Below are 23,590 nucleotides of genomic sequence, written 5' to 3' on the forward strand. Positions count from 1 at the left end.
AAACCAACTTCTACAGTCATGTCATGGGTTTAGATGAAGAACTATGGGACATACTAGAAGATGGTATTGGTGACTTGGTTATTGATGAAGAAGGAGCTGCCATTGATAGGAGAAAGCATACTCCTGATCAGAAGAAACTCTACAAGAAGCATCACATAATCAAAGGAACACTTGTCAAAGCTATACCTAAAGCAGAGTATATGAAGATGAGTGACAAATCTACTGCTAGATCAATGTTTGCTTCTCTCTATGCTAACTATGAAGGTAGTAAGAAAGTCAGAGAAGCAAAAGCTCTTATGCTTGTTCATCAGTATTGAGCTGTTCAAAATGAAAGATGATGAAAGTATTGAGCAAATGTACTCAAGATTTCAAACTCTAGTTTCTGGACTTCAAATACTGAAGAAAAGTTCTGTAGCTTCTGATCATGTGAGCAAGATACTCAGAAGCCTACCTTCAAGAAGGAAGATCAGAAGGGATGCTTCAACTGCAGGAAGCCTGGTCACTTCATTGCAGACTGTCCTGATCTTCAGAAGGAAAAATCCAAGGATAAACCAAAGAAATCTAGCTTCAATACAAGAAAGTTCAGGAAGCAGATTAAGAAAAACCTGCAGATTAAGAAAAGCCTGATGGCAACATGGGAGGATTTAGATAGTGAATAAGACTTTGAGAAGGAGGATTCTGAAGAAGATGCTAAGGTAGCAGTTGGAAATTAATCTTTAATAGGACAATAACCATATCAGGCAAAGGATCATCTTACTTACTTAAAATCAAAGAAAGTATGATTTCCCTAAATCCCTAACCCTAATGCAGCCCTAACACCCTAAAATGACAAATTTAACCTTGAATATGAAGTCATTTCCCTCCTAAATCATCACATTATGAGCAACTAACTACTACTTAACATTGTCTTCACCAATTTAATTATGCACGTTTTTTTGTACTTAAAGTCATGCCAATAATAAATGCAAACATGAAAAAACGTGCAAGACACGGGGCTCTATAAGTGTTTAGTTGCTCAAAGTGTTTAGTTGCACACCTTTGGAACCTACAACTAGGAGACATCATTTAATTCTTGGTTTTTTTGTGTTTCTGAATGTTATGTTCACGCCAACTAAGAACCTCATGTCATTCCTATAAATTGGTGATACCATTTGGTTTGTTTGGCCATTGTCTCAAGTTAGCTCACTTGCATACAAAAGCTTAGTAGAAAACATTTGATATCTTGAGCTCTTTTTAAGCGCATCCATGGCAACCAAAGGTATGTATTTGCCTCAACCAATTTTTTGACATGGGTAGCTATATGTTGCATTGTCAAGAGTTACATCAAGGAAAAACTTTAAGATATTGATTATTGATGATGAAGTGGAAGATAACTATGTCATGTCTATGTAATAGACCCGCGCGACAGCGCGTGGTCAAGAGTCTAGTTGGTGATAGATCAAAAGCTTCAAACGACTCTATTTTGAATGTGACGACATTTCAACGTCTCTTTCACACCTCTATATAAAGGAGTGAAGACTCAGAGTTACATAAGAACATACTATGCATCAGCTAAGCCAAAACTCTGTTGAAATTGTTCTCAACTTCAAAGTTCACTTAGAATTTTTTAACAAAGCTTATATCTCAGGAATTTTAGAGTCTTTAGAGTCTGTATCTGATTTGTATTGTGAACACCACTGATTGTATATCAAGTGTTCAACCTCAAACATTTTTCTTTGTAATTCTATTTGAATTAAGAAATCTCTTGCAGTTGTGCTTGAGCAATATAAGTATCTTGATTGTGTTCAGGAGCATAGGAAGTCTCTTACTAAGTTTAGTAGTGAGCATTTGCATTTAGATATTACATAGTAAACTCCCCTTGGAAGTGCAAGGGGGATATCATTGACTTCCGGTTTGTGGAAGGAACCAGTATAAATTGCCTGTGTCTTTCTTATCTCTTTCTCTCTGTTTTATCCGCTGCATTTAGTTCTGAACATCTCTTTAGAAGTAGAACTCTATCTGCTTCTGAACTGCTTGTTTCAGATAGGAGAAAAAGAAGAAAAAGCTAACACAATTCAACCCCCTTCTTGTGTCAACAAACCTGCTCTCAACGAAAGTTTTCTGACCTGGACCTCCAAAAAAAAATATGCATTAACTTAACAAAAAAAAAACAAACAGACATAAAGTATTACTCTAAATGATATTTTTTTTACGAAATTATAAACTGTATTAATATATCCGGTAACATTTATAAGCAAAAAAATAATTTTTAGATGCAATAAATAATTAATGTATCCGATCACATTTTTTGGTTAGATACAATAATTATTGATGTACCAAAAAAGTCTTTTTTGTTTATAAATATAATCGAAGGGAGTATTTCTTTAATCTTTTTAACGTGTACATAGTACACATGCCCGGATAAAGTAGCTTTTATGTTGGTGATTTGATATAGTTCCCTCTTATCCATTTGCCAACACACCCTGCTGTACTGCCATTTTTTATTGGTAGATGTGCCACGTTTCAACTAATGTTGTGGTCTAAGCATATGTATTTAGTTGTTTTGGGTGAGAGCAAGTTCGTTTTGAACTATAGTGTCTCAATATTTTTTAAATTAATTAATAACCTTATCTTATCATAATTTTTAAAAGGTTGTTAGAGAATCTACAACGGTGATACACTAATAAAAATGTAACATATGAGTGACATAGAGTTGAGTGACATTGATAATATTGGCCAATCACAAATGCCACAATAAAAGGGTAACATTTGGGTGACATTGATGACTCATTTAATGGATCATACCCACATGCACACCTCATTTATTTATAATTTTTTAATAAATATTCTTATTAAAGACTAATTTAATGAATATTCAGATACGTATCAACTTTTGAATACTAGAAATCATTTACTTCCCAAAAAGATGGGGTGCCGTTTAATTTGGGAAATGAGATTTTTTTCCACAATGGAAAAGTCCCTTTACCCATGACACATGTTGGTTTTGAACTGGTAACAAAAAACAAATATAAAAATCAGTTTATTATTTTAATGTTGTTTTGAAGCTTACTGCTGCACCCCCATTTCTTCATTACAACACATTTTAATACATTGGTGATTGATTAAAACATAAACTAACACCAAAATTCTTTCATTTAATAATAATTTAATGTCATTAATTTTCTATTAATGTGGTTAGTAAAATGCAATTAACAATCAATTTTTCATTAACTAACACCAAAATAACGACAATTGACCACACCAAAATGAAAGTTCATCGAACATGAACAACTTCCTGGATGTTTCGAAACAAAAGCCATAAACTACAATGAACATAAGTGTGAACTGGTCAAGATGATGATGATATACATAATTAACTCAGAATTACTTAAAATAAACTACAACCACTCCATTCTCAAATTTTATGAATAAAAAACTTGACATTTTCCAATGAAATGAAGATGACATACATAATCAACCCAGAATTACTTCAAATAAACTAAATACCATAAGATTACAAACATAATTTGCGAATTCAGTAGTCATAGTAAACAGCTTATCCAGAAAATTAAACAACATCAACAACAACTTAATATTGAATTTATGGACAATATTTCATTACCTAACAACAATTTCAGAAATTGCTCAGAAAAACTATCATTTTTATTAGTTGATTATTCCTTTTAGCATTAATCAAATACAAAAAATTAATTTCGGTTCTCTGTATTTTTAAAAAAATATATATATTCCCTAATTTAACAAGCATATACTAAAGGTTAAATCATTTTCATTATATAACACTTTCACATATGTATGATCCGAAACATTTTGTTTTAAGAGACCCAGAAATTATTGCAAAAGTCCACTACTACATCCAAAACAAAAAAATGTTATTTAATTATGAGGTGGGGTCACAATTTTTGTTTTATATAACCCAACAAAAAGTTAACAGTAGTAAATCTGAGCCATCCAAATTAAAAAGTATTAAAATCTATGGTCTTGGTTTAACTTTCCCATGATGGGAAAAAAGTGTGCTTTCCCAAATTAAACGGCACCAAAAGTGATGGTATTTGAATGCAAATGAAGAAGGTTTACTATTTACTTACTTTTGGGTTCATCTTTGGCCATTTTGGATCGATCTGTAATACACATAAAAGTTATACGATAAATCAATTAATTATAAGTAATTTAAAAATCAAGAAGTTATGAAGGAACATGGGTTTAAAAAATCGTGTGAAACATGATCCCATAATCATGAAGCCACAACTAGAATCAAACGCAATTTCCTAGAACTAGGGTTTTGTACTCAACTTTGGTTAAAATTCAAAATCTCACGATCAAACAATCAAACCAAAACAACAACAATTTCTTCGATTGGGACAATTTGGTCACAAAGAAAAATAAAGTAATCGATTATTAAGAAAAGAGAAGAGGTGTTGTACCGGTTGTGAGATGAGAATAGCTCTCGTTCAATTTTTGCTCTTTTTTTTTTGTTTGGAAATTGCTGTTTTGACGTAGTTTCTTAGAAACACATGGCTATAGCAAAAAATTTAGCTGTGGTTAACTACTGTCGTTTTTCTGCTTTGAATCCGGCAATAGTTAGATAACTACTACTAGGATATTTTTGGTCATTTTCATACGTTTTTTTACAAAGAATGTATGTCGAAACAACAACACTCCTTATTTTATAATGCTAAAAAAGCAATTATATAAACAAAATTTAATTGAACAAAACTAACACACAAAATAAGGAGTGTTGTTCAATTAAATTTTGTTTATATAATTGCTTTTTTAGCATTATAAAATTGTTCCTAGGCTCCCCAGAATTGCTCATTTACATCGTTCGATCCCCTACGACTAGGGATGACAATTGGACCCAGACCCAATGGATACCCGTATAAAATACCCACAATGGATAGGGTAAAACCCTGCTATCATGGGTCTGGGAATGAGTCCGGGTAATACCCACAAATTTAAATGAGTATGGGCACGGGTAAGGGTACTATACTGCCCAGCCCTGCAACCCCGCATATACATACTTATTTAATATTATAAGTAATTTATTTATTTTTAGTGTATAATTTATTTAGCTATTTAAGCCAAAACTAAAACCTAAACCAAAAAACTGCTTAATACAATAACAACTCCATCCTATTGGTGTATAATTTTTTAGTGCTATTTTGGATGTTTTTAATTTGACTAAATATTACGATTCGTATTATTTTATGAGTTAATTTTAAGAGATTTTGACCATAGTTTTATTTCAATTGTGATGTTTTTATTGTCTTTTCATAGTTAAAGTGCGGATAATGGGTGCGGGTATAAGGCACTTAGATACCCATAGGGTATGGGGAAGGACACTAAAGTCGTTGCCCACGAGGGTACAGACACGAGTACGGATAATTTTTAAAAATGCGGGTATGGGGATGGGCAGTGTAGTACCCTACCCATTGGGTACCCATTGCCATCCCTTCGAGTGTCTAGATTGTCAGTAGAGATTACGACCGTTACCAGCCGATCTTGTAATAAATGCAATTTACAACATTTAAATGAACAACTAGGACACAAAATGACCGGTCTAAACACCTGTAACTCAAAAACATCATCCAACAAGCAATACACCAAAGTCAACAACAACGATCTCTCATAATCAACAACAAAACATCATATTTCTTTCATAATTCAAGGACATTACTGAAGTAGCAATAAACGTCACAAGAAAGGGGGGTTTGAATTGTGACCCTTTTAAAATTTATTCCTGAAACTTAAATAAGTATATAAGCTCAAGAAAAAATTCTTGGTTAGTGTTAAGTGAGTAATAATAAAATATTATAATATTAGGACCAGAGAACTCTGGATAATAAAATAAATAAAAGGACCAGAAAGTTCTGGAATAAAATACTGAAATAAATAAAGCAGTAAAGGACCAGAAAACTCTGGATATAGAACTGAAATAAATAAAGCAGTAAAGGACCAGAAAACTCTGGATATATATAACTGAAATAAATAAAGCGATAAAGGACCAGAGAACTCTGGAGATATTAAGAATAAAATAAATAGGACCAGAAAGTTCTGGATAATTATTAAGTAGTAGTTTAATTATTTAGTTTTAGTTTATGGACCAGAGCACTCTGGATAATTAATAAAGTTAGTTATAGGTTATATGTGACGGCCAGAAATTAAGAGATGAGAGAAGAGAGAACACAAGAGAATTTATCCTGGTTCGCCTAACCGGCTACGTCCAGTCCCCACACTACGTGTGAGATTATCCACTATAGTATCCTGCTATCAGAAACTTCTGAATAGCACTATAATATGTTGATCACACCAGATCAGTCCGTTACACTCTGTATTATCAACCTCAGCAGGCTTCTACGATTCTTGATCACACAAGAAAAGTTCTATCTCAAACTATTAAGCCCAATAGACTTGAGATCTAAATACACTTTGTGTTTGTAAGAGAGTTTATGTTGTGGATCCTATTTTCTCAACACTTGTTTGAGATTATGATAAAACAAACTTAAAAGATTATGATCCAAATCTAGTGAAAGAGTAGAAGTTTGTTTGTTTGTTGTAGTTGAAGAGCTTGTGAATATTTTGATTGATATTCACGTGAGAGAGATTTGATTTTGCTTTGAGAGAGTATGATAATCTTGTTTGTAAGCTCTTGAGAATTAACAAGGGTGTGTGCTTGTATTTATAGAAGCCTTTGTCTTTGAAGCTTGATAGAAAAATACAGCTGTGTTGTCCTTTCCAAAAACAGCCCATGTGCTTGTGTTTTTTGTAGCTTGGCGCGCAAGGATACTCAAAAAGGAAACCTTTGTGAGTTGCAGAATGTTCTTCAGACATTCTTTGAGTTCCAGCTGTTTGGGAAAGAGTACATACACGTGACTGTAGGCCAGCTGTGATATGGTGGCATTAGGATGACATCCTTATCTTGTTGTACCTTTACCAGACCATTCTTGAGAACGTTCTTCATGTGTAAGTTTAGATTTTTTCTTCTTTCTTCTAAGACTCACGTGAGCCTTTGAATATTCCTTTTGTTGCAAAAGCTTTTTATCCTCTTTTGGTGAGACAAAGGGAATATTGTATTCTTCCTTTCAATGATGTAGCAGAAAGTATATGTGTGTCTTTTTGCTCTTTTACTTTGATGAGATTATTTATAAGCTTAGAATGTTCTTCTCTTTAACAAGAACATTCTTCATGAAACATTTCTCACAAAACATATTAGTAGATAACAAGTTAAAAACCATAGAATGTTTGTGATCTTTAAAACATCAAATAAAGGATTTTGGTCTCAACAATTACAACAATTTGACATTTTATTCACAATACACAAATTAATGAAATTCAACATTACATAAATTGACAACATATTACATGACATTACATTAAATAACTGAAAACTCCATAAATTGACATCAAATCTCTACTGACAATCTAGACACTCGAAGTTGGAAAGAGCCTAAAGAGATACTTTATTATTTTTAACCATCTAGAAAAACATGGATACTACATGGCCATCATCTTGAAGTATTTGAGGACCATAATTTGTTTTTCAGTTGTCGTCACGGACGGACCCACATATAGCTCCATGTGGGCCTGGCCCTCACTACATTTTCAAATAAAATAAAATACTACTCATCTATTGTATTGGTATGGTAATATATGATTATTCTGTATTTACTTTTGTGTGCATGTGTAGTTTCATGACTAGAACTTACCAACAATATAAGAGTATATATTATAATTATATATATACAAAAGGCACCACAAAGAGAGAAGCAAGAGGGGTCGTTATTATTGTTTTTTGTTATTTAGGGGTAGTTATTATTTAGGATTATTGTTTGAGTTTTGATTATTATTTTGGAAGTGTTTATTTTTAATTGATATATTTGTTTTTAGAGTTGTCTTTGATATTAATTGTCGCAAGTGTAACCGTTAATTAAAATAATTTTCTTAGTTATGAGTCTCATCAAGAATTTTATGTGAAATCGTACGAGAGATGAATTAAAAGTGAGAAAATCATTCAATGTTTTTAAAATCTGAAAAACCGTAAAGAACAATTATAATGTATATTCCTCTCATAAAGATTACAATGTATATTTATGTTTTTAAGAATGAAATGTTTGCCTACACTGCTTAAAAATTTTGGGTCCGTCCCTGGTGGTCGTTATCATCTCCCAGATCTATGCATGGTTATTGTACACCAACATGACATGTTGTTTAATTTTCACCAAGATAAACAAAGTATCTGTTCAGCTGTGACTTCAACTTGTCCAACACGTCCATGGGGTTAAAAAAAATATCAGTTGTCCGCTTGAAAGCTTCATATCAGACATAAGCTTCAATTTCCCATCTTGACATATAATTCACTTGAGATAAGTAGATACAAGAACAAATATCAAAGTAAAATAAAATGAAACAAATGATGAAATGAATTCTAGGAATAACCGGATATATATTTAAATAAAAGGTAGGATATATCATCCACATAATTTGTCGATCTTGTGTCCACCACATAATACATAAAAGTACATATATTTATTCAATGTTATTTATATATTGATCACAAAAGAATTATCAGTTCATTATCGACCAAAAAAGTTATGCTAGTGCAATATCTACCATAAAAAGCATGAACATCAACAAAAAAGTGTCATAACCTATCTAGTGAAATTGGCTCTTCATCTTCTTCAATAACTTCAAATTCTTCATCTTCACTATCACATAGAATTATATTAACTTGACTTGGTTCTTTTTTTGGGTGGTTTCTCACCTTTTTCTATATCCATGAGGTCTTCCAACCATGTTTGTCTATTCAAAAATTCATTTTTCCATGTCTGAGCTCTATAATTACTCAACTCTAAATATGTGCTAGGCGAATCATATAATGACTTTCTTGAGACATACCAACATGCTCGGCTACTGTTTCGGACCGACTACTAGAACCGACAAACAAGGCCCATTCACTTGATTAAATTAGCAACCTCCATGCCCTTGAATACGTGTCCATTGAGACGGAGAGGATCAGATGCCTGATGGTAGGATTTTTTTTGTTGGGTCTCTAAGTAATTGGGCCTAATTTGTGGCAGACTAGGCTTTTGGCTAGTCCAGAGCGCAATACGTTTAAAATAAAACAAACTCTCTTTGAAAATAAAACTTGAATTTTTTAAATATATATTATAAATTATTTTATTGAAAAAGAGTAAGAATGGGTAGTTGAGTAAATGTGTAATTGATAATTTGTAACCTTAGACTTTCAAAACGGCAGTTAAATAGAAATACAAAAATATGTATCCAAACGACATTTAAAAATGAACTGATGGAGTAATATATACTCACTCTTCTCTCTCAAACCAAAATTCATTTTGCAAGCAAAATTTATCATAAATTATAAATTGTTTTATAGTATCCATGAAATTTTATTGTTTTTTTCTTTATCATATTATTTACTATTTATTATTCTTCTGTCAAAAAAATACTTTTTATTATTCTATTTTCTCAATTCAAATAATTTATCTTTTTTTCTTTTGTTATAGTGGTTCACTCACACCGTTTCTTTTGATGAGCTAATTCACTTTCAATACAATTATCATTGGGGTTTCTTCCATATATATATATATATATATATATATATATATATATATATTTGGTTAAGTAGCCTAGCGGCTAGAAAATGCACCTTAAAAGTAAATAACTGGGGTGTTTGGGGTTCGAATCCCAGCCCCTTCATAAATTATGTATTATCCCTTATCAAGTGAGCTAAATTCATGAGACAATATTTTAATGTATAGCGGCTAGAAAATGCACCTTAAAAGTAAATAACTGGGGTGTTTGGGGTTCGAATCCCAGCCCCTTCATAAATTATGTATTATCCGTTATCAAGTGAGCTAAACTCATGAGACAATATTTTAATGTATTGATTTTTTTTGAAGGAATGTACTGTGTTTGATTAAATGTTTGGTTGAATACTACTGTATTATCAAAATTTATTTTTTATTTAAAATCATAAATGCTCTTCCTTAAATTATTTTCTAGAGGTCCATATTAAATATATCCATAAAGTAAACTAAAATGTCTTGCTTTGTTGTGTTTTTCGTATTTGTCTCTAATTTATAATGATGTAAGTAAGGATAAGAAAAATTACCGTACCGAAAAAAAATTACACCTGTTATAAATGAGGACATAATTATACCCATGTATTTGTACTTATGCATGAATAGTTGATACATCTTTCGTTCATTATTATAAATAAAAATTTACCTTTTAGATTTATTCAATTAATGATCTATATAGTATTTAGTATAGATCACATACATAATTTAATGAATGATTCAAATTGTTGATTTTTACTTATAATATCTATGCGAGAGTGTACTTGATAATCAAATGTAATAAATAATATAGAAATGTACTTTGAAAGTTGAACGAAAAGAATTGTGGCCCAGACAGATTTTTATATCTATGACCATGTTGTTTCTAATGTCCATATTCATGCATTATGACCTAACCCACATGATGGCTATACGGTCGGGGGGCTGTTAGCAGCCTACAGTCAGTCAAATATGTGCGCTTTAGGCTTACTACAAGGACAAGGATAGAGTTATATTACTGTAATATATGATAAGTGATTAGAGATGATCATTAGCAATGTTAATCTATACAAGATTATGATTAAGAATTTGGTTGAAAAGGAACAATATATTTTGCAATAGAAAGGTAGCACTGGTTGACAACATAAAAAGATCATTAGTAGCATAGCTTATTGCTCAGCATGTAGCCGTGCACTTTTTTATTGAACTACTACGCAAGTCTATAGTAATCTAATTAAGGATAGAACACAAATGTATGTTACTTTTTTCCCTCATTTTAGTAGACTATAATAGTGACATACTCTCTCTAAGCTTAACTCGTATAATATATAAAAGGCTTAAATATTGTACTCGTCCATGCAAATATGGCCCGTTTAATTTTTTGTCCTTGTAAAAAAAGAAAAATGTTTTTGGTCCCTGTAAAATTTTTTGTTTTTGAAAATAGTCCATTTTGCAGGGACCTTTTTAAAAAACAAAATATTTTGCAGGGACCAAAAACTACAAAATGGATTCAATCAGCGTGCGTCACGTAGGCATTTTGGTGACTTGTCATGACTTAAATGGGCCCAAGGGTATTTTTAAAAGACATATTTTTTTGCGGGGACTGATTTCTGAATTTTTATTTTACAAGGACCAAAACTTAAACGGGTCATATTTGCAGGGACGAGTGCAATATTTAAGCCTATATAAAATGCATTATAATATATAGAGTCAGGGTTTGAAATTCAAACACCTTTTTTTATTCATCTTTAAAAAGTAAATTTTTAAAAATATTGACACACAATCTTGAGGTGTGAATTTATTTGTGAAATGAATTTGTCGTGTGAACAAAAAATGACATAAATGTTATATTTATATGGCTTAAATATTGATCTCGTCCCTGCAAATATGACACGTTTAAGTTTTGGTCCTTGTAAAATAAAAATTCAGAAATCAGTCCTCGCAAAAAAATATGTCTTTTAAAAATACCCCTGGGCCCATTTAAGTTATGACAAGTCACCAAAATGCTTACGTGGCGCACGCTGATTGAACTCATTTTGTAGATTTTGGTCCCTGCAAAATATTTTGTTTTTTAAAAAGGTCCATGCAAAATTTTTTGTTTTTGAAAATAGTCCCTCCGGGGATTATTTTCAAAAACAAAAAATTTTGCGGGGACTGATTTCTGAATTTTTATTTTACAAGAACCAAAACTTAAACGGACCATATTTGTAGGGACGAATGCAATATTTAAGCCTATTTATATTTAATAAAATTGACGAAGGAAAACGTATATTTAAAAGTAACAATGAATCACATATAATTTTACTCTTGCGAAACAAGTTAATTACATTGTAAAAATCGGATTGATTCATGCTACACATCGTAATAAGGGTTTGACTTTAGACCATTTTTGAGTGTGCACACACATATACACATCGTAATAAGGGTTTCGCTATTACGGGTCAAGATCATCTCTATTTATAACTTTCTCCATTTGTTTCATTTGAAGAGATATAGACACATACACGGTTAAAATTAATTAATGATAGTGAGACTCACTTAATGATAGATCCACCACTTATTTTTTGTGTCTATCTCTTTTCAAATTGCATATTTCATTTATTTTTATAAATGGAGATGATCTTTACCCGACACGCATGACCTGCTAAAGAACGAAAATACAATAACTCTATTGTAGGTCCATGACTCCATCCTTGAATTTACACCTCAACTATATATTCGTCCTATACTAATGGTTAGATGAAAAGTTGGCTTTTTGAATTTACACCTTAATAAGTAAATGTTAGCACTTTTTTTTGAAACATGGAAAATGTTAGCACATGCTAATCAATATAGACCTTAATAGTTAGGCTTAATAACAGTTTTTTCATCTTAACTTTCACGAAGTTGCGATTTTGACCCTTAAAAAATAAAAAAATAAAAAACCACCCCTAAATTTTGTAACTGTAGTAGTTTTGCCCCTCCCCCCCCAAGGCCAATTTTTGATAAAAAAAAAAAAAAAAAAAAAAACAAGTGGCACCTCACTTAGGGTGTCACGTCAGCGTAGTAGTTATCATCAGTCTATTAGCCTACGCCTGGGAGTTTAGATAACATTGATTTTGTGACTATTACTGATGTTAAATATCCATTAACTTTGTCGATAATTAATCCTTGTTGGAGAACCTAATTGGTGGTCACCAACCATATTTTACGGTTGACAAGATTCATACCCGATACATTGTTTAAGAAATCTGAGTCAGTTCTACTCAAACCAATAAAATTTTTGTAGTTTCAATTGGCAACACATAAACAAGAGCACACCTAAATAAAACCACCTAACAGCGTACACAAGAACTACAAGAAGGTTAGCGCCAAATTAAGCCTTCAGCCGTCATCCAAACATGGTCAATAATAGAGTGAAATCGGACGTACCGCCAATATTAATGAGATTAATTCCTTGAGTATATATAAACAAATCACTTTTTCTTGCTTAATAAGCATTTATGATAAATCACTTAAACCATATCTTATTTTATAAAAAACGTTTTATAAATTTAGTTCTACATCCTGGGTCGATCTAATGTGGACCTTTAATAAATGATTTAAATGTGAACTATTTTTAATAAGAAATGAAAGTTATAAAAATAAAAGAAGAAAAAAATTAAATATAATGTTTTACTTAAATTTATTAAAAAATAATACAGTCCATTTTTAATCTGATTTCATATTAGATGACCCCTTAATCTTGTAGTACCAAATAAGGAAAAAGAAAATCTATATTCGAATAGAGCAGAGCTATAGTACAAACAATTTGAAACACTCATTCAAAAAGAAGCATGGAAAGCCATTATAATAATAATCAATAATAAATAAATAGGCAAGTAGCCCCACTTGCCTCTTTTTAAATGGTTGAAAGTTTACTATAAATATCCACTTTTAGCCCAACATTCCCAATTCAAAACCTTAGAGTTGAAAAAAGAGAGCCACTTATTATAACACCTTTGATTAATTTGAAGTATGGCTCCCAAATCTGACTTGCATAGAAATGTTGCAGATTATAAACCTAGCGTTTGGGGAGATTATTTCCTTCGATATGCTTCTGAATCTATGGTACGTAAACATTTCTAGATTATTATATGGTACACAAGTATATGCTACCTCCGTTCTTATATATAAGACTCTTTTGTTAAAATTACGGGAATTAAGAAAGTGATATTTGTATTAAAGTTGTTTGTAATCATTATTGTTTTTATAATTTTATCCTTAAGAGAGAGTTGGTTTATGTTTTCCATATGCTATTTATTGCTTATTGAAGAAAAATATGTATAATAAATAGGGACATGTATGTAAAGAAATAATTAATGTAATTGAAAATAGAAAAGTGGTCTTATAAAAAGGGACAAAAAAAAGTTCTATTTTGCGTGCATTTTATTATGTTTTGACCATGCATGCAACATTGAACCATAAATATATAAAGGTAAGACCTTACTACTTTTGAAGAACTGTTGATAATTTATCAAACAATTAATAAGAAGTAATTAATAACACGACACTAATAGAAAAAGCAAAATTAAGGGAAAAAGTTAGTGACAAAAAAAATAAAATCCCTCTGTACTTTTTTTAGTCACGGAATTAGGGAGGAATTTCACGTTTTTCTTCTCTAAATTTCCCTCACTTATTTTTGTTTTTTAATAGTGTGAGTAAATTTGTAAGTGGCACTATCACAAATTAAATTTTAATCTAATGATTGTTGAGTAAATTATACACAATTCTTCTTGATATAAATAAGTGATCGATCAACTTTTTACTTATACTTTTGCACCTCAACACAACTTGAACAACGATTAGCACATCTCAATTTATTTTCACCACTCTTTTGGTTACAGGAAGTTGATCAAAGTATTGCAGCACAAATTGAAACGCTAAAAAACAATGTGAGGGACATGCTTGTCTCAAACACCAAGAATCCCTTGGAAAAAGTGCACTTAATTGATTCAATATGTCGTTTGGGTGTGAGCTATCATTTTGAAAATGAGATTGAAGAGGTTTTGCAACATATTCATAAGAATTATGTTCAAAATGGAGAAATAATTATTTTTGAAGACAACCTTTGCTCTCTTGCTGTGCTATTTAGGTTGTTGAGGCAACAAGGACTTCATGTTTCACCAAGTATGCCATCGACTTATTTACACTGATTTCTCTTTATACCAGTCTTCAAGTAATCTTATGTTTAATACAATTATTAGAAAAAAATTATTATATGCATTGATATATTGTAAATAGTTTTATACAGTCATCTAATCAAATCTCACCATAGGAAATAACTTTAGGGCTTGATAAATCTTAATTGCTATATCTATAATTGGAAATATGTGTAAGTACATACTAATCAAACACAAATAAGAGTTATCTCCATGAGCTTAACTCAGTTGATAAAGACAATACATAATATATGCAAGATTCAGGGTTCGAACCCCGGACACCAAAAAAAATAAAACACAAATAAGAGTTACAATTATTTTAAAATCGGATAATTATATTGTTTATATTTTCTTACTCTGAAAACAGATTGAATTACTATGTTCATCCAAACTTTACGTTCTTGCTTTATTTTTATTTTTTTAAACCTCATATCTCTAAGAGTTTGTTCAATGTCCTCGTTTACTAATAAAACACCAGATGTATTCAACAAGTTCAAGGATGAGCAAGGAAAATTTAGTAAAAGAATTATTGTTGATGTTGAGGGGATGTTAAGCTTGTATGAAGCTACACATCTCATGGTTCAAGGAGAGGATATTTTAGAAGATGCCTTGGCTTTCACTACCACTCACCTGGACTTTGTTGCCAACGAATCGAGCCATCCTCGCGTAACACAAGTCAAACACTGCTTAAGGCAAGCTCTCCACAAGAACTTGCCTAGGCTAGAGGCACGAAGCTACATTTTCATATACGAGGAGGATCCTTCGCATGATGAAAACTTACTTATTTTGGCGAAACTAGATTTCAATATGCTCCAAAGTATACATCAAAAGGAATTCGGCAACCTTTACAAGTAAGGGCTTGAATCATACGTACACCGTAACTAGGAAAGAAATATCAATGTGATTTGATATAGACTACTCCTTCTGATTATTATTATTATTATTGTTTTTGGTCTTTGTAGATGGTGGAAGGAATTGGATGCAGCTAATAAACTCCCTTTTGCAAGAGATAGGATGGTGGAAGGTAGTTTTTGGGCTATGGGGCTATTTTTTGAGCCTCAATATTCTATAGGAAGAAAATTCATGTCGAAATTAATCATCATAATAACAGCCATTGATGATGCTTATGATGCATACGGAACAATTGATGAATTGGAACTTTTTACTAAGGCAATTGAAAGGTCAGTTAGCACATTATTTATATAAATATAAATATATGTATATATATTTCATCTAAATTTTAATGAAAATGATTTTCAGGTGGGATATAAGCTGTTTGGATGATCTTCCAGATTATATGAAGTTTCTCTACAAAATAACCTTAGATCTTTACGAAGAAATAGAGCAGGAAATGCAGAAAAGTGGAAGAGCATATACTATAAACTACTACAAAAAAGCCGTATGGATTTTCGTCTTTTTTATTTATATATAAGTATATTTTTTTGGTTGTGCATATATATAAGTATTTTAAAGCTTCTACGTACGGTTCAATTGCTTTAGTCAAAATTTTATTTATATATATTTTTTTTGAAAACTTATTTGTTCACTTAAAAAGAATTTAAAATGTTAATTATAATTTTTTTGAAAATTTACTTGTGATTTGTGCATAATTTTGATGTATTCTATTACATATTTATATTACCATATTCACCGTTTTGTCAAAAACCCAGTTAGAAAAAAAAAATGTAATTTCAATTGCTTTATGAAGAAAAAAAACTTAATGATCGTGATGGAACTTTAGACATCTTGATCAGGATTCAAACCTGTGCTCCTTTCTATGTGCGTAAGCAAATTTCTAATAGCTATTGTCATTTCATCTATACAAAAAATATCGATGGAAAATTCGACAAATTTGTAACAATTTTTTTGTCACTTATTTATATGCATATCAGGAGTTATGGTCTTGTGTGCAGCAGACATGTGAACACCTCTGGTCATGTTGGCTGATATGTTATTTTATGCATTGTTTTATGGATATGTTTTGTCATGTATATTTCCAAATTTTAGCATTGTTTTGTTATGTTTTCTAATTTTATGGCTAACTCAGTTTCTTTATATTTTGGAATATATATATATATATATATACTCCAAAATATAAAGAAAAATACTTATATAACTATATTTCATTATGGCGCAGTTCATACAATTCATTCAAGCTTATATGACTGAGGCCAGATGGTTAAACAATAATTACAAACCAACATTAGAAGAGTACATTCACCTATCAACAGAAACATGTGGTTACACATTGTTGATATGTACCAGTTTCATTGGCATGGGAGACATAACCACAGAGGAGATCATCAAGTGGGTATCAAATGAAACAAAAATTGTTAATGCTGCTATTGTTATTGGCAGGATAATGGATGACATTGCATCCAATGAGGTATAAATATAAAATTTTAATCTTTTTTTTCAATGTATTTTATTTTTTTTGGTATTCGGAGTTCGAATCTCGTACGCATTGTCCTTACCAACTGAGTTAAGCCCACAGAGACAATGCGTTTGTTTTAATTCAATGGAAGTAAAAATTTACTTGAATTATTATTCGTTGTATATAGTTTGAACAGAAAAGAGAACATATGTCCTCATTCTTGGAATGCTACATGAAGAAGTATAATGTCTCTAGGGAAGCTTCAGTTCAAGAAGGTCAAAAGAGGATTGCCAATGCTTGGAAAGATATGAATAAGCAATGTCTTAGGCCAACAGAAATTCCAATGCCTTTTCTTACACGCATTTTAAACCTCTCACGTGTTATTGATGTGTTTTATAAAGATGAAGATAACTACACGAATCCTGAAGGAGAAATGAAAACATTCATTAAAGCTTTGCTTGTAGATCCGGTGGTGGTTTGAGCAGTAACTTTGGTCTTTCTATGCATTATTGTATTTCTAATTTGAATAAAGAAAACATGTCATGTGTGAACTTTCTTTTGAGTTGAAATTCGTTTGAAGTTGTAAGCATAATGTTATGTATCTCGAAAGTTTATAAATTTTAATTGGAGTTATTTTTATATTTATCGCTATTAGAATATGTAAATATATGTCACCATGACCATTACCGAGTTGGTACAGTCTTTGCAATATACAACGACTGAGGTTTAAACCGGAAGAAGTTTCTTTCGGTGAAGTTTTCTCTTGTTTTCATCTAAACCCTTAAGTTTCTTTTAAAAAAATAAAATAAACTAAACCCTTAAATTATTTAGGGTTAAATATGTTTTTGGTCCCTACATTTTACGTGATTTTGAGAATAGTCCCTACATTTCAATAAATGTTTTTAAAATCCCTACATTTTTCCTCCGTTAGCGTAAATAGTCCCTGTTGTCAAATTTCTAACGTGATGTCAATGTTGGTGGTTCAATCTCGCCGGAAAACGGCGGGGAACTTCACCACGGTCTTTCTCCGCAACGTCGTAGATGCAGATCGTCGGTGTTCGTGACATTTCCAGTGAAATATGTTGGTTTAGATGGAAAGATTTGGAGGCCGAAAGCGATGATGTTATCGTTGAAAGTGTTTGCTGTTGCGGGTGTGGAAGGTGTTGTGGTGGAGATTTGGTGGGGTGGGTTTGAACTTGTTATGATGGCTTGTGTTTCATCAATATGACACTGAAGGCAGGGACCAATTGCACCAACGAAAGAAAAATGTAGGGATTTTAAAAACATTTATTGAAATGTAAGGATTATTCTCAAAATCGCGTAAAATGTAGGGACCAAAAACATATTTAACCCAATTATTTAAATATCATGTTTTGAATATTAAATCTTGTAACTTAAATGACTAAGATCGAACTAGACCTTCTCATGTTTTGTACTTATTCACTTTAATATGTGAAATTCTAGTTAATAGTCTATTTGATAAAAAAATGTAAATATCACTTATTTACCATATGCAGTCGATCCGTTTTTTTTATAGGATTAATTAAGTTTTTGGTCCCTATAAATATCTGCAGTTTTGTTTTTAGTCCCTACAAAAATAAATCACACTTTTTAATCCCTATAAAATTTTCCGTTAGTGCTTTTAGTCCCTATAAAATTTTCCGTTAGCATTTTTAGTCCCTACAAAAAAATTCCATCAACATTTTTGGTCCCTAAAATGCTTAAGAAAATGTCACAGGGACTAAAAAATGTGATTTTATTTTATAAGGACTAAAAACAAAACTGTAAATATTTATAGGGACTAAAAACTTAATTAACAATTTTTTTTAAGTATTTACGAACATAACCTATTTTGTGATATTTGACTTAATTCAAATTCTACATAACTCCCACTATCTCATGTCGAAACATCCTGTTTCTGAAAGAATACTCTAATTCTATATAACTTCCAGCATCTGAATTAGATATTGTTTCTGAAAGAATACTCTAATTCTATCGACAAACAACTTTTGTCGTAGAGGATGATGTAGAATCAATATACTTAACGTTCTTTTAGGGTACCATCACAAATATACATCCAATTTGAAATTAAGTTTATCTAATAAAGTCAAACTTAATTCCTATTACCTCCATATCAAATAGGGTGCTTTTATTATTACTTCAATTGGGACTTTATTGTGGGTAATGAATAACTGTAATTTAAGTAATTACTTGAAAGATATAGAGTTATAATCGAATTATTTTAGATCAGAACATGTAAAACACGACGAGATATAAATAATTATTATAATCTTTGCTTTAGTAGTTACCATCATGACCTGTTCATAAGGTTTTTATACCTTTTAAATCGTGTTACATGTTCTTCTTATGTTTATGAGCATCATTTAGTTAAATTTGATTTAAATTCTGTAGATTAGATATGGATTGAGGATTGTCTTCTTTGTATTAACACCCAAGCAAGCAAAGATATGCAACACTTCTCCTTCAAAGATTAAAAAGGATAATAAACTCTTAATATTACTAATGAGAAATCACACTTTTTTTTTCCCTTTAAAAATCTTAAAAAGTTACAACCCAATCAAGAAAGACAAAAACAACAAATAAACTACTCAAGTCCCAATTGACCTTGGTACAATTATGGACCTTGAAAATCACAAAAAGAAATACAATCTATAAGGTAAGTATTTAAAAAGAGCAATAATTGAGTAAAATAATTCAGTGACATAATTTAGGATTAATGATGCTTTTAGCATTGAGGTAGATCTGGTGGTGGAGGTATCACTGACTGTAATGGGCCAACTCCATTTTCTACCAAAAGTGCTGTTCCCAAACCCCAATTGAGATGTGAATCTATGTGACAATGCAAGAACCAAATTCCTGGTTTACAACAATGAATAAAAAATCAAACATTTTGTTAGTAATATATACAATGCTAAGAGCCTAGTATAAAACATGCACATGACCTATAAAACGCTGACACAAACATCAGACATGATACTGACACGTTGACATCAGTAATAATTTTAAAAAATAAATTAATTGAATGTTATCACACATGTCAGTGTTGTATCGGTGCTATAGAGCACATGACATCTTTGTGTATGAGTAATATAAATGCGTTATACCTGGATTATCGGCCTTGAAACGAATGGCCACCCATCCACCAGGAGGTGTTCCAATAGTATTCCTCACAGGTGGATCGACAAGGTTAAACGTAGCAGGATCAGTCCTTGGATTAAAATTTCCAAAACCTGAACCAACTACAAAGAAATGGAACCCATGAACATGCATAGGGTGATCCTCAACTGTTACAATACTAGTATCCTGCAAAACAATCTGAACATTGGAACCATATTTCAACTTGAACAACTTGGTTCCTTTTCTAGGTGTCCACAAACCCCTAGGAACATTTCCTGTGTAATTGAACTGTATAGGAGGAACAGGAGGAAAATCTGTGGTAAAAATACCAGGAACACCATTATAGTAAGCTTGCATTAAGGAGGTTGTTCTAGGAAGAACAAAAGAGTTGTTGTTTATACTAGCTGCAAATCTTGTTCCATTTGGTCCTTGACACCTTGGACTATTAGGATTTGTGCAGTTTATTAACCCTAACCCTACAGTGAACAATAAACTCACATCAACATTTTGAAACACTTTAATTTTGGAAAGACCTCTAATCCGTGATGTGAATGCAGTTGAAGTGGCCGTGTCGTTAAAAAACGGTAAAACTGGCAAAATAGGTCTTGAAGGTGGTCTATTTCTGTATTCAAGAATTGCAGTAGTTGTTGTGTTGTCAAATGCAGCATTCATGGCGGTTTGGTAAGCGCGTGCTGCCATGTAGTATCGGCCTGGTGGTTGGTCGGCTGTGACAAGGACATTGATTGTTTGACCTGGTCCTATCATGAGGACTCTAGTGTTGGAAGGTTTTGTGTAAGCAGCATCCATAGCAACAACAGTCATTCTATGGTTAGCAATTGAAAAGAAGAGTTCTTGATTGAGTGCACTGTTGATGATTCTTAAGAGAATTGTTTCTCCTGCATACACTTGAAAACGTACGGTTCCTGCATTGTAGGAAAAATGAGTTCTAAATTATTGTCTGCAACCGTAATATAAATGATTTTGAGTTTTTTGCAACAGTATGGAAATCATAGTTTCGATCACATCATCGACATTTAGCTGCAATATAAAGATTTGCAGCGTAACTGCGACTTCAGCTGCAATTTAAAACGATGTATGAAAGTAATGGCGAATTAGAATGATTTCAAACCTTGACTGGAACATCTGTAGAGATCTCCCGGTTGACCATTCATGGTGTATGCAACAGATACATTTGGAGGTGCTCCTGTGAACTGTGTTTGTCTTAAGAGAGCCATTGGATCTCTATCAAACCATTCCCCTATGTATCACAAAAACACATTCTGTCAATATGGCTCTCCTTGTTTCATAAAAATTTAACAGCAACTTTTGAAGTGTTAATTAAGAAGTTAAACTAGAGAGTTTCTAAAAAGTTAATATGCAAAAGCTAATTTTTACTTGTACAAAAAGCTATTGTTAGAAAAGCTCATAATCTTTGTAAGATTTTTTAAGTTTTATTTTTTTAGGGATTTGGGTTGCGTGCAGTCGCAATGCTATAAGATCACGCTGTGAGTGAGCCATATCAGTGGTCATTGATAAAGATCGAATGTTCCATATTTCAATCTCGGTATTTAGTTTCTGAAAAATATCCAAATCTGAATTGTAATTTGGACCGTCCAATCTTGATCCAATCGACCATGCATGTGGCTAACTGCGTGGCTACATGAGATTTTTACTGCACACAATTCAAATCCTATTTCGAAAGGTTCATCAAACTAGCTCTCTTAAGTATACTAAAGTGATGGTTTTGAAGATTACCAAGAAGAATAGGAAATTCTCTAGTTGGCATAGAGAAAGGATAAGGAGAACCCATTTTCGGATAAATAATGAAAGCTCCATAGACAGTAGCTCTTAGGAAACCAGTGTGAGCATGCCACCATAGTGTTCCTTCTTGGTTTTGAATCGTAAAGCGGTATGTGTAACTTCCTCCTGGTTGGATTGGACATTGAGTCACATAACTAGGTCCATCTGCCCATGGATTTCTCAACATCCTAAACCCATGCCTGTTGCACAAGACACATAAGAAGATTGCGAGTAACATATAGTGAATGCTTGGATAAACGGGTTAATTAAGCGCTTATCATACAAGTGTTTAAGACAATAATGAGGACGAGTGACGATGATAGTTACCAGTGGATGGAGATGTTGTAAGGTCCAGCATTTGTTACTTTGATCACCATAGAATCTCCGTCTCTAGCTTCGATCGTTGGACCAGGAAACTGTCCATTTACCGTGAGTATCCTTCGAGTTTTGCACAGCCTCTTCACTGTTGCAGTTTGAATCTATTTCCATCAACCATTGAAGTTAGTTAATACAGTTGCAAATTGGTACAAACATATATGTGATCAATGATCATCAAACAAACACTTACAACAAACTGATGGTAATGATTCTCTGCAGCTGAAGCAAATGAAACAATGATAGTAAGTAAACCAAGTAAGTAGCATAAGATAGTCTTCATTGTTGTGACAAAATTTGTTGAATGTGAGTTACTTGAGTTATGTTACATTTAGTCCAAATTGGATCTATTTATAGTGTGATAAAGTGGGAATAGAAATCCTAAACTTTGTTGTTTTGGTTTTTTGACATTATTTAATAAGTCAAATAGGGTCCAATGATATTTTAGGATAGTTAGTCTAACCATTCAGGGGATTTGGTGCACCCACTAGCGCAATCAGCTGTGTACCAAAACAATTTGGGAAAATGTTTCCTTGTTAATTTGGGAAGCTAATAATGAGAAACAAAATTATGATAAGCCTTCTAAACTATAAGTTTTTTTTTACCAAAATTATGTCAAATGCTAACAAAATTATGTTTCCTTGTTAATTTAAACATGAATCTCTTCTAACTTAATCAAGGTTTTGGTTCGGATCCAGTCTTGGGCATATAACAACGTTAAAAATCTAAGAGAATTTACCGTTCGTTTGGGTCTCACAAGACTCGAGTGATTAATCTCTGTAGTTGCGAGCATGAAGTATACCCGATTTATAAAAAAAAAATATAGGTTATTTTTTTCTTTCAAAATACCATTACTTATATAAGTCAAGGGACGAGATTAACACACTTCGAGTTTGTAGACAAATGCAAGTGGTATATGTTAGTGGTTATTTTATTAGGAGAGAAAGGAATTATTGGAAGTAGAGGAGAAAGCAATTATTGGATGCAATGATCAAATTTTGAACCTCCTTCTTAATACTTAGATTCAATTCAATGCCCCAACATGTACCATTGAGCTACACCTTCAAGATCAATCCTATTTTTATTTTATTTTTATGAAATTGTTAGCTAGTTCATAGTTTTTTTTTTTTTAATGAAAGCTAGTTCAT

The 23,590-nt window shown here is 31.9% G+C and overlaps 2 protein-coding genes across 2 annotated transcripts; one reads left to right on the plus strand and one right to left on the minus strand.

Annotated features, from left to right (window-relative positions):
- Nucleotides 1–13,508: 13,508 nt before the first annotated feature.
- On the plus strand, nucleotides 13,509–17,685 carry LOC11411115 (probable terpene synthase 2). Its single transcript, XM_003615812.4, has 7 exons — nucleotides 13,509–13,664; nucleotides 14,441–14,723; nucleotides 15,234–15,606; nucleotides 15,718–15,936; nucleotides 16,016–16,154; nucleotides 16,893–17,141; nucleotides 17,317–17,685. Exons 1-7 carry the CDS (start codon nucleotides 13,572–13,574, stop codon nucleotides 17,608–17,610), a joined length of 1,650 nt encoding a protein of 549 aa, XP_003615860.2. The 5' UTR covers nucleotides 13,509–13,571; the 3' UTR covers nucleotides 17,611–17,685.
- Nucleotides 17,686–19,630: 1,945 nt separating this feature from the next.
- Nucleotides 19,631–22,760, minus strand: LOC11410085 (laccase-3). The gene is made up of 6 exons (XM_003615813.4): nucleotides 22,636–22,760; nucleotides 22,395–22,546; nucleotides 22,023–22,267; nucleotides 21,397–21,525; nucleotides 20,255–21,190; nucleotides 19,631–20,006 (listed from the first exon to the last, which is right to left on the minus strand). Exons 1-6 carry the CDS (start codon nucleotides 22,723–22,725, stop codon nucleotides 19,876–19,878), a joined length of 1,683 nt encoding a protein of 560 aa, XP_003615861.1. The 5' UTR covers nucleotides 22,726–22,760; the 3' UTR covers nucleotides 19,631–19,875.
- Between the last annotated feature and the right edge of the window lie 830 nt (nucleotides 22,761–23,590).

The sequence above is a fragment of the Medicago truncatula genome, chromosome 5 (genome assembly GCF_003473485.1).
Source record: "Medicago truncatula cultivar Jemalong A17 chromosome 5, MtrunA17r5.0-ANR, whole genome shotgun sequence".
Lineage (NCBI taxonomy): Eukaryota > Viridiplantae > Streptophyta > Magnoliopsida > Fabales > Fabaceae > Medicago > Medicago truncatula.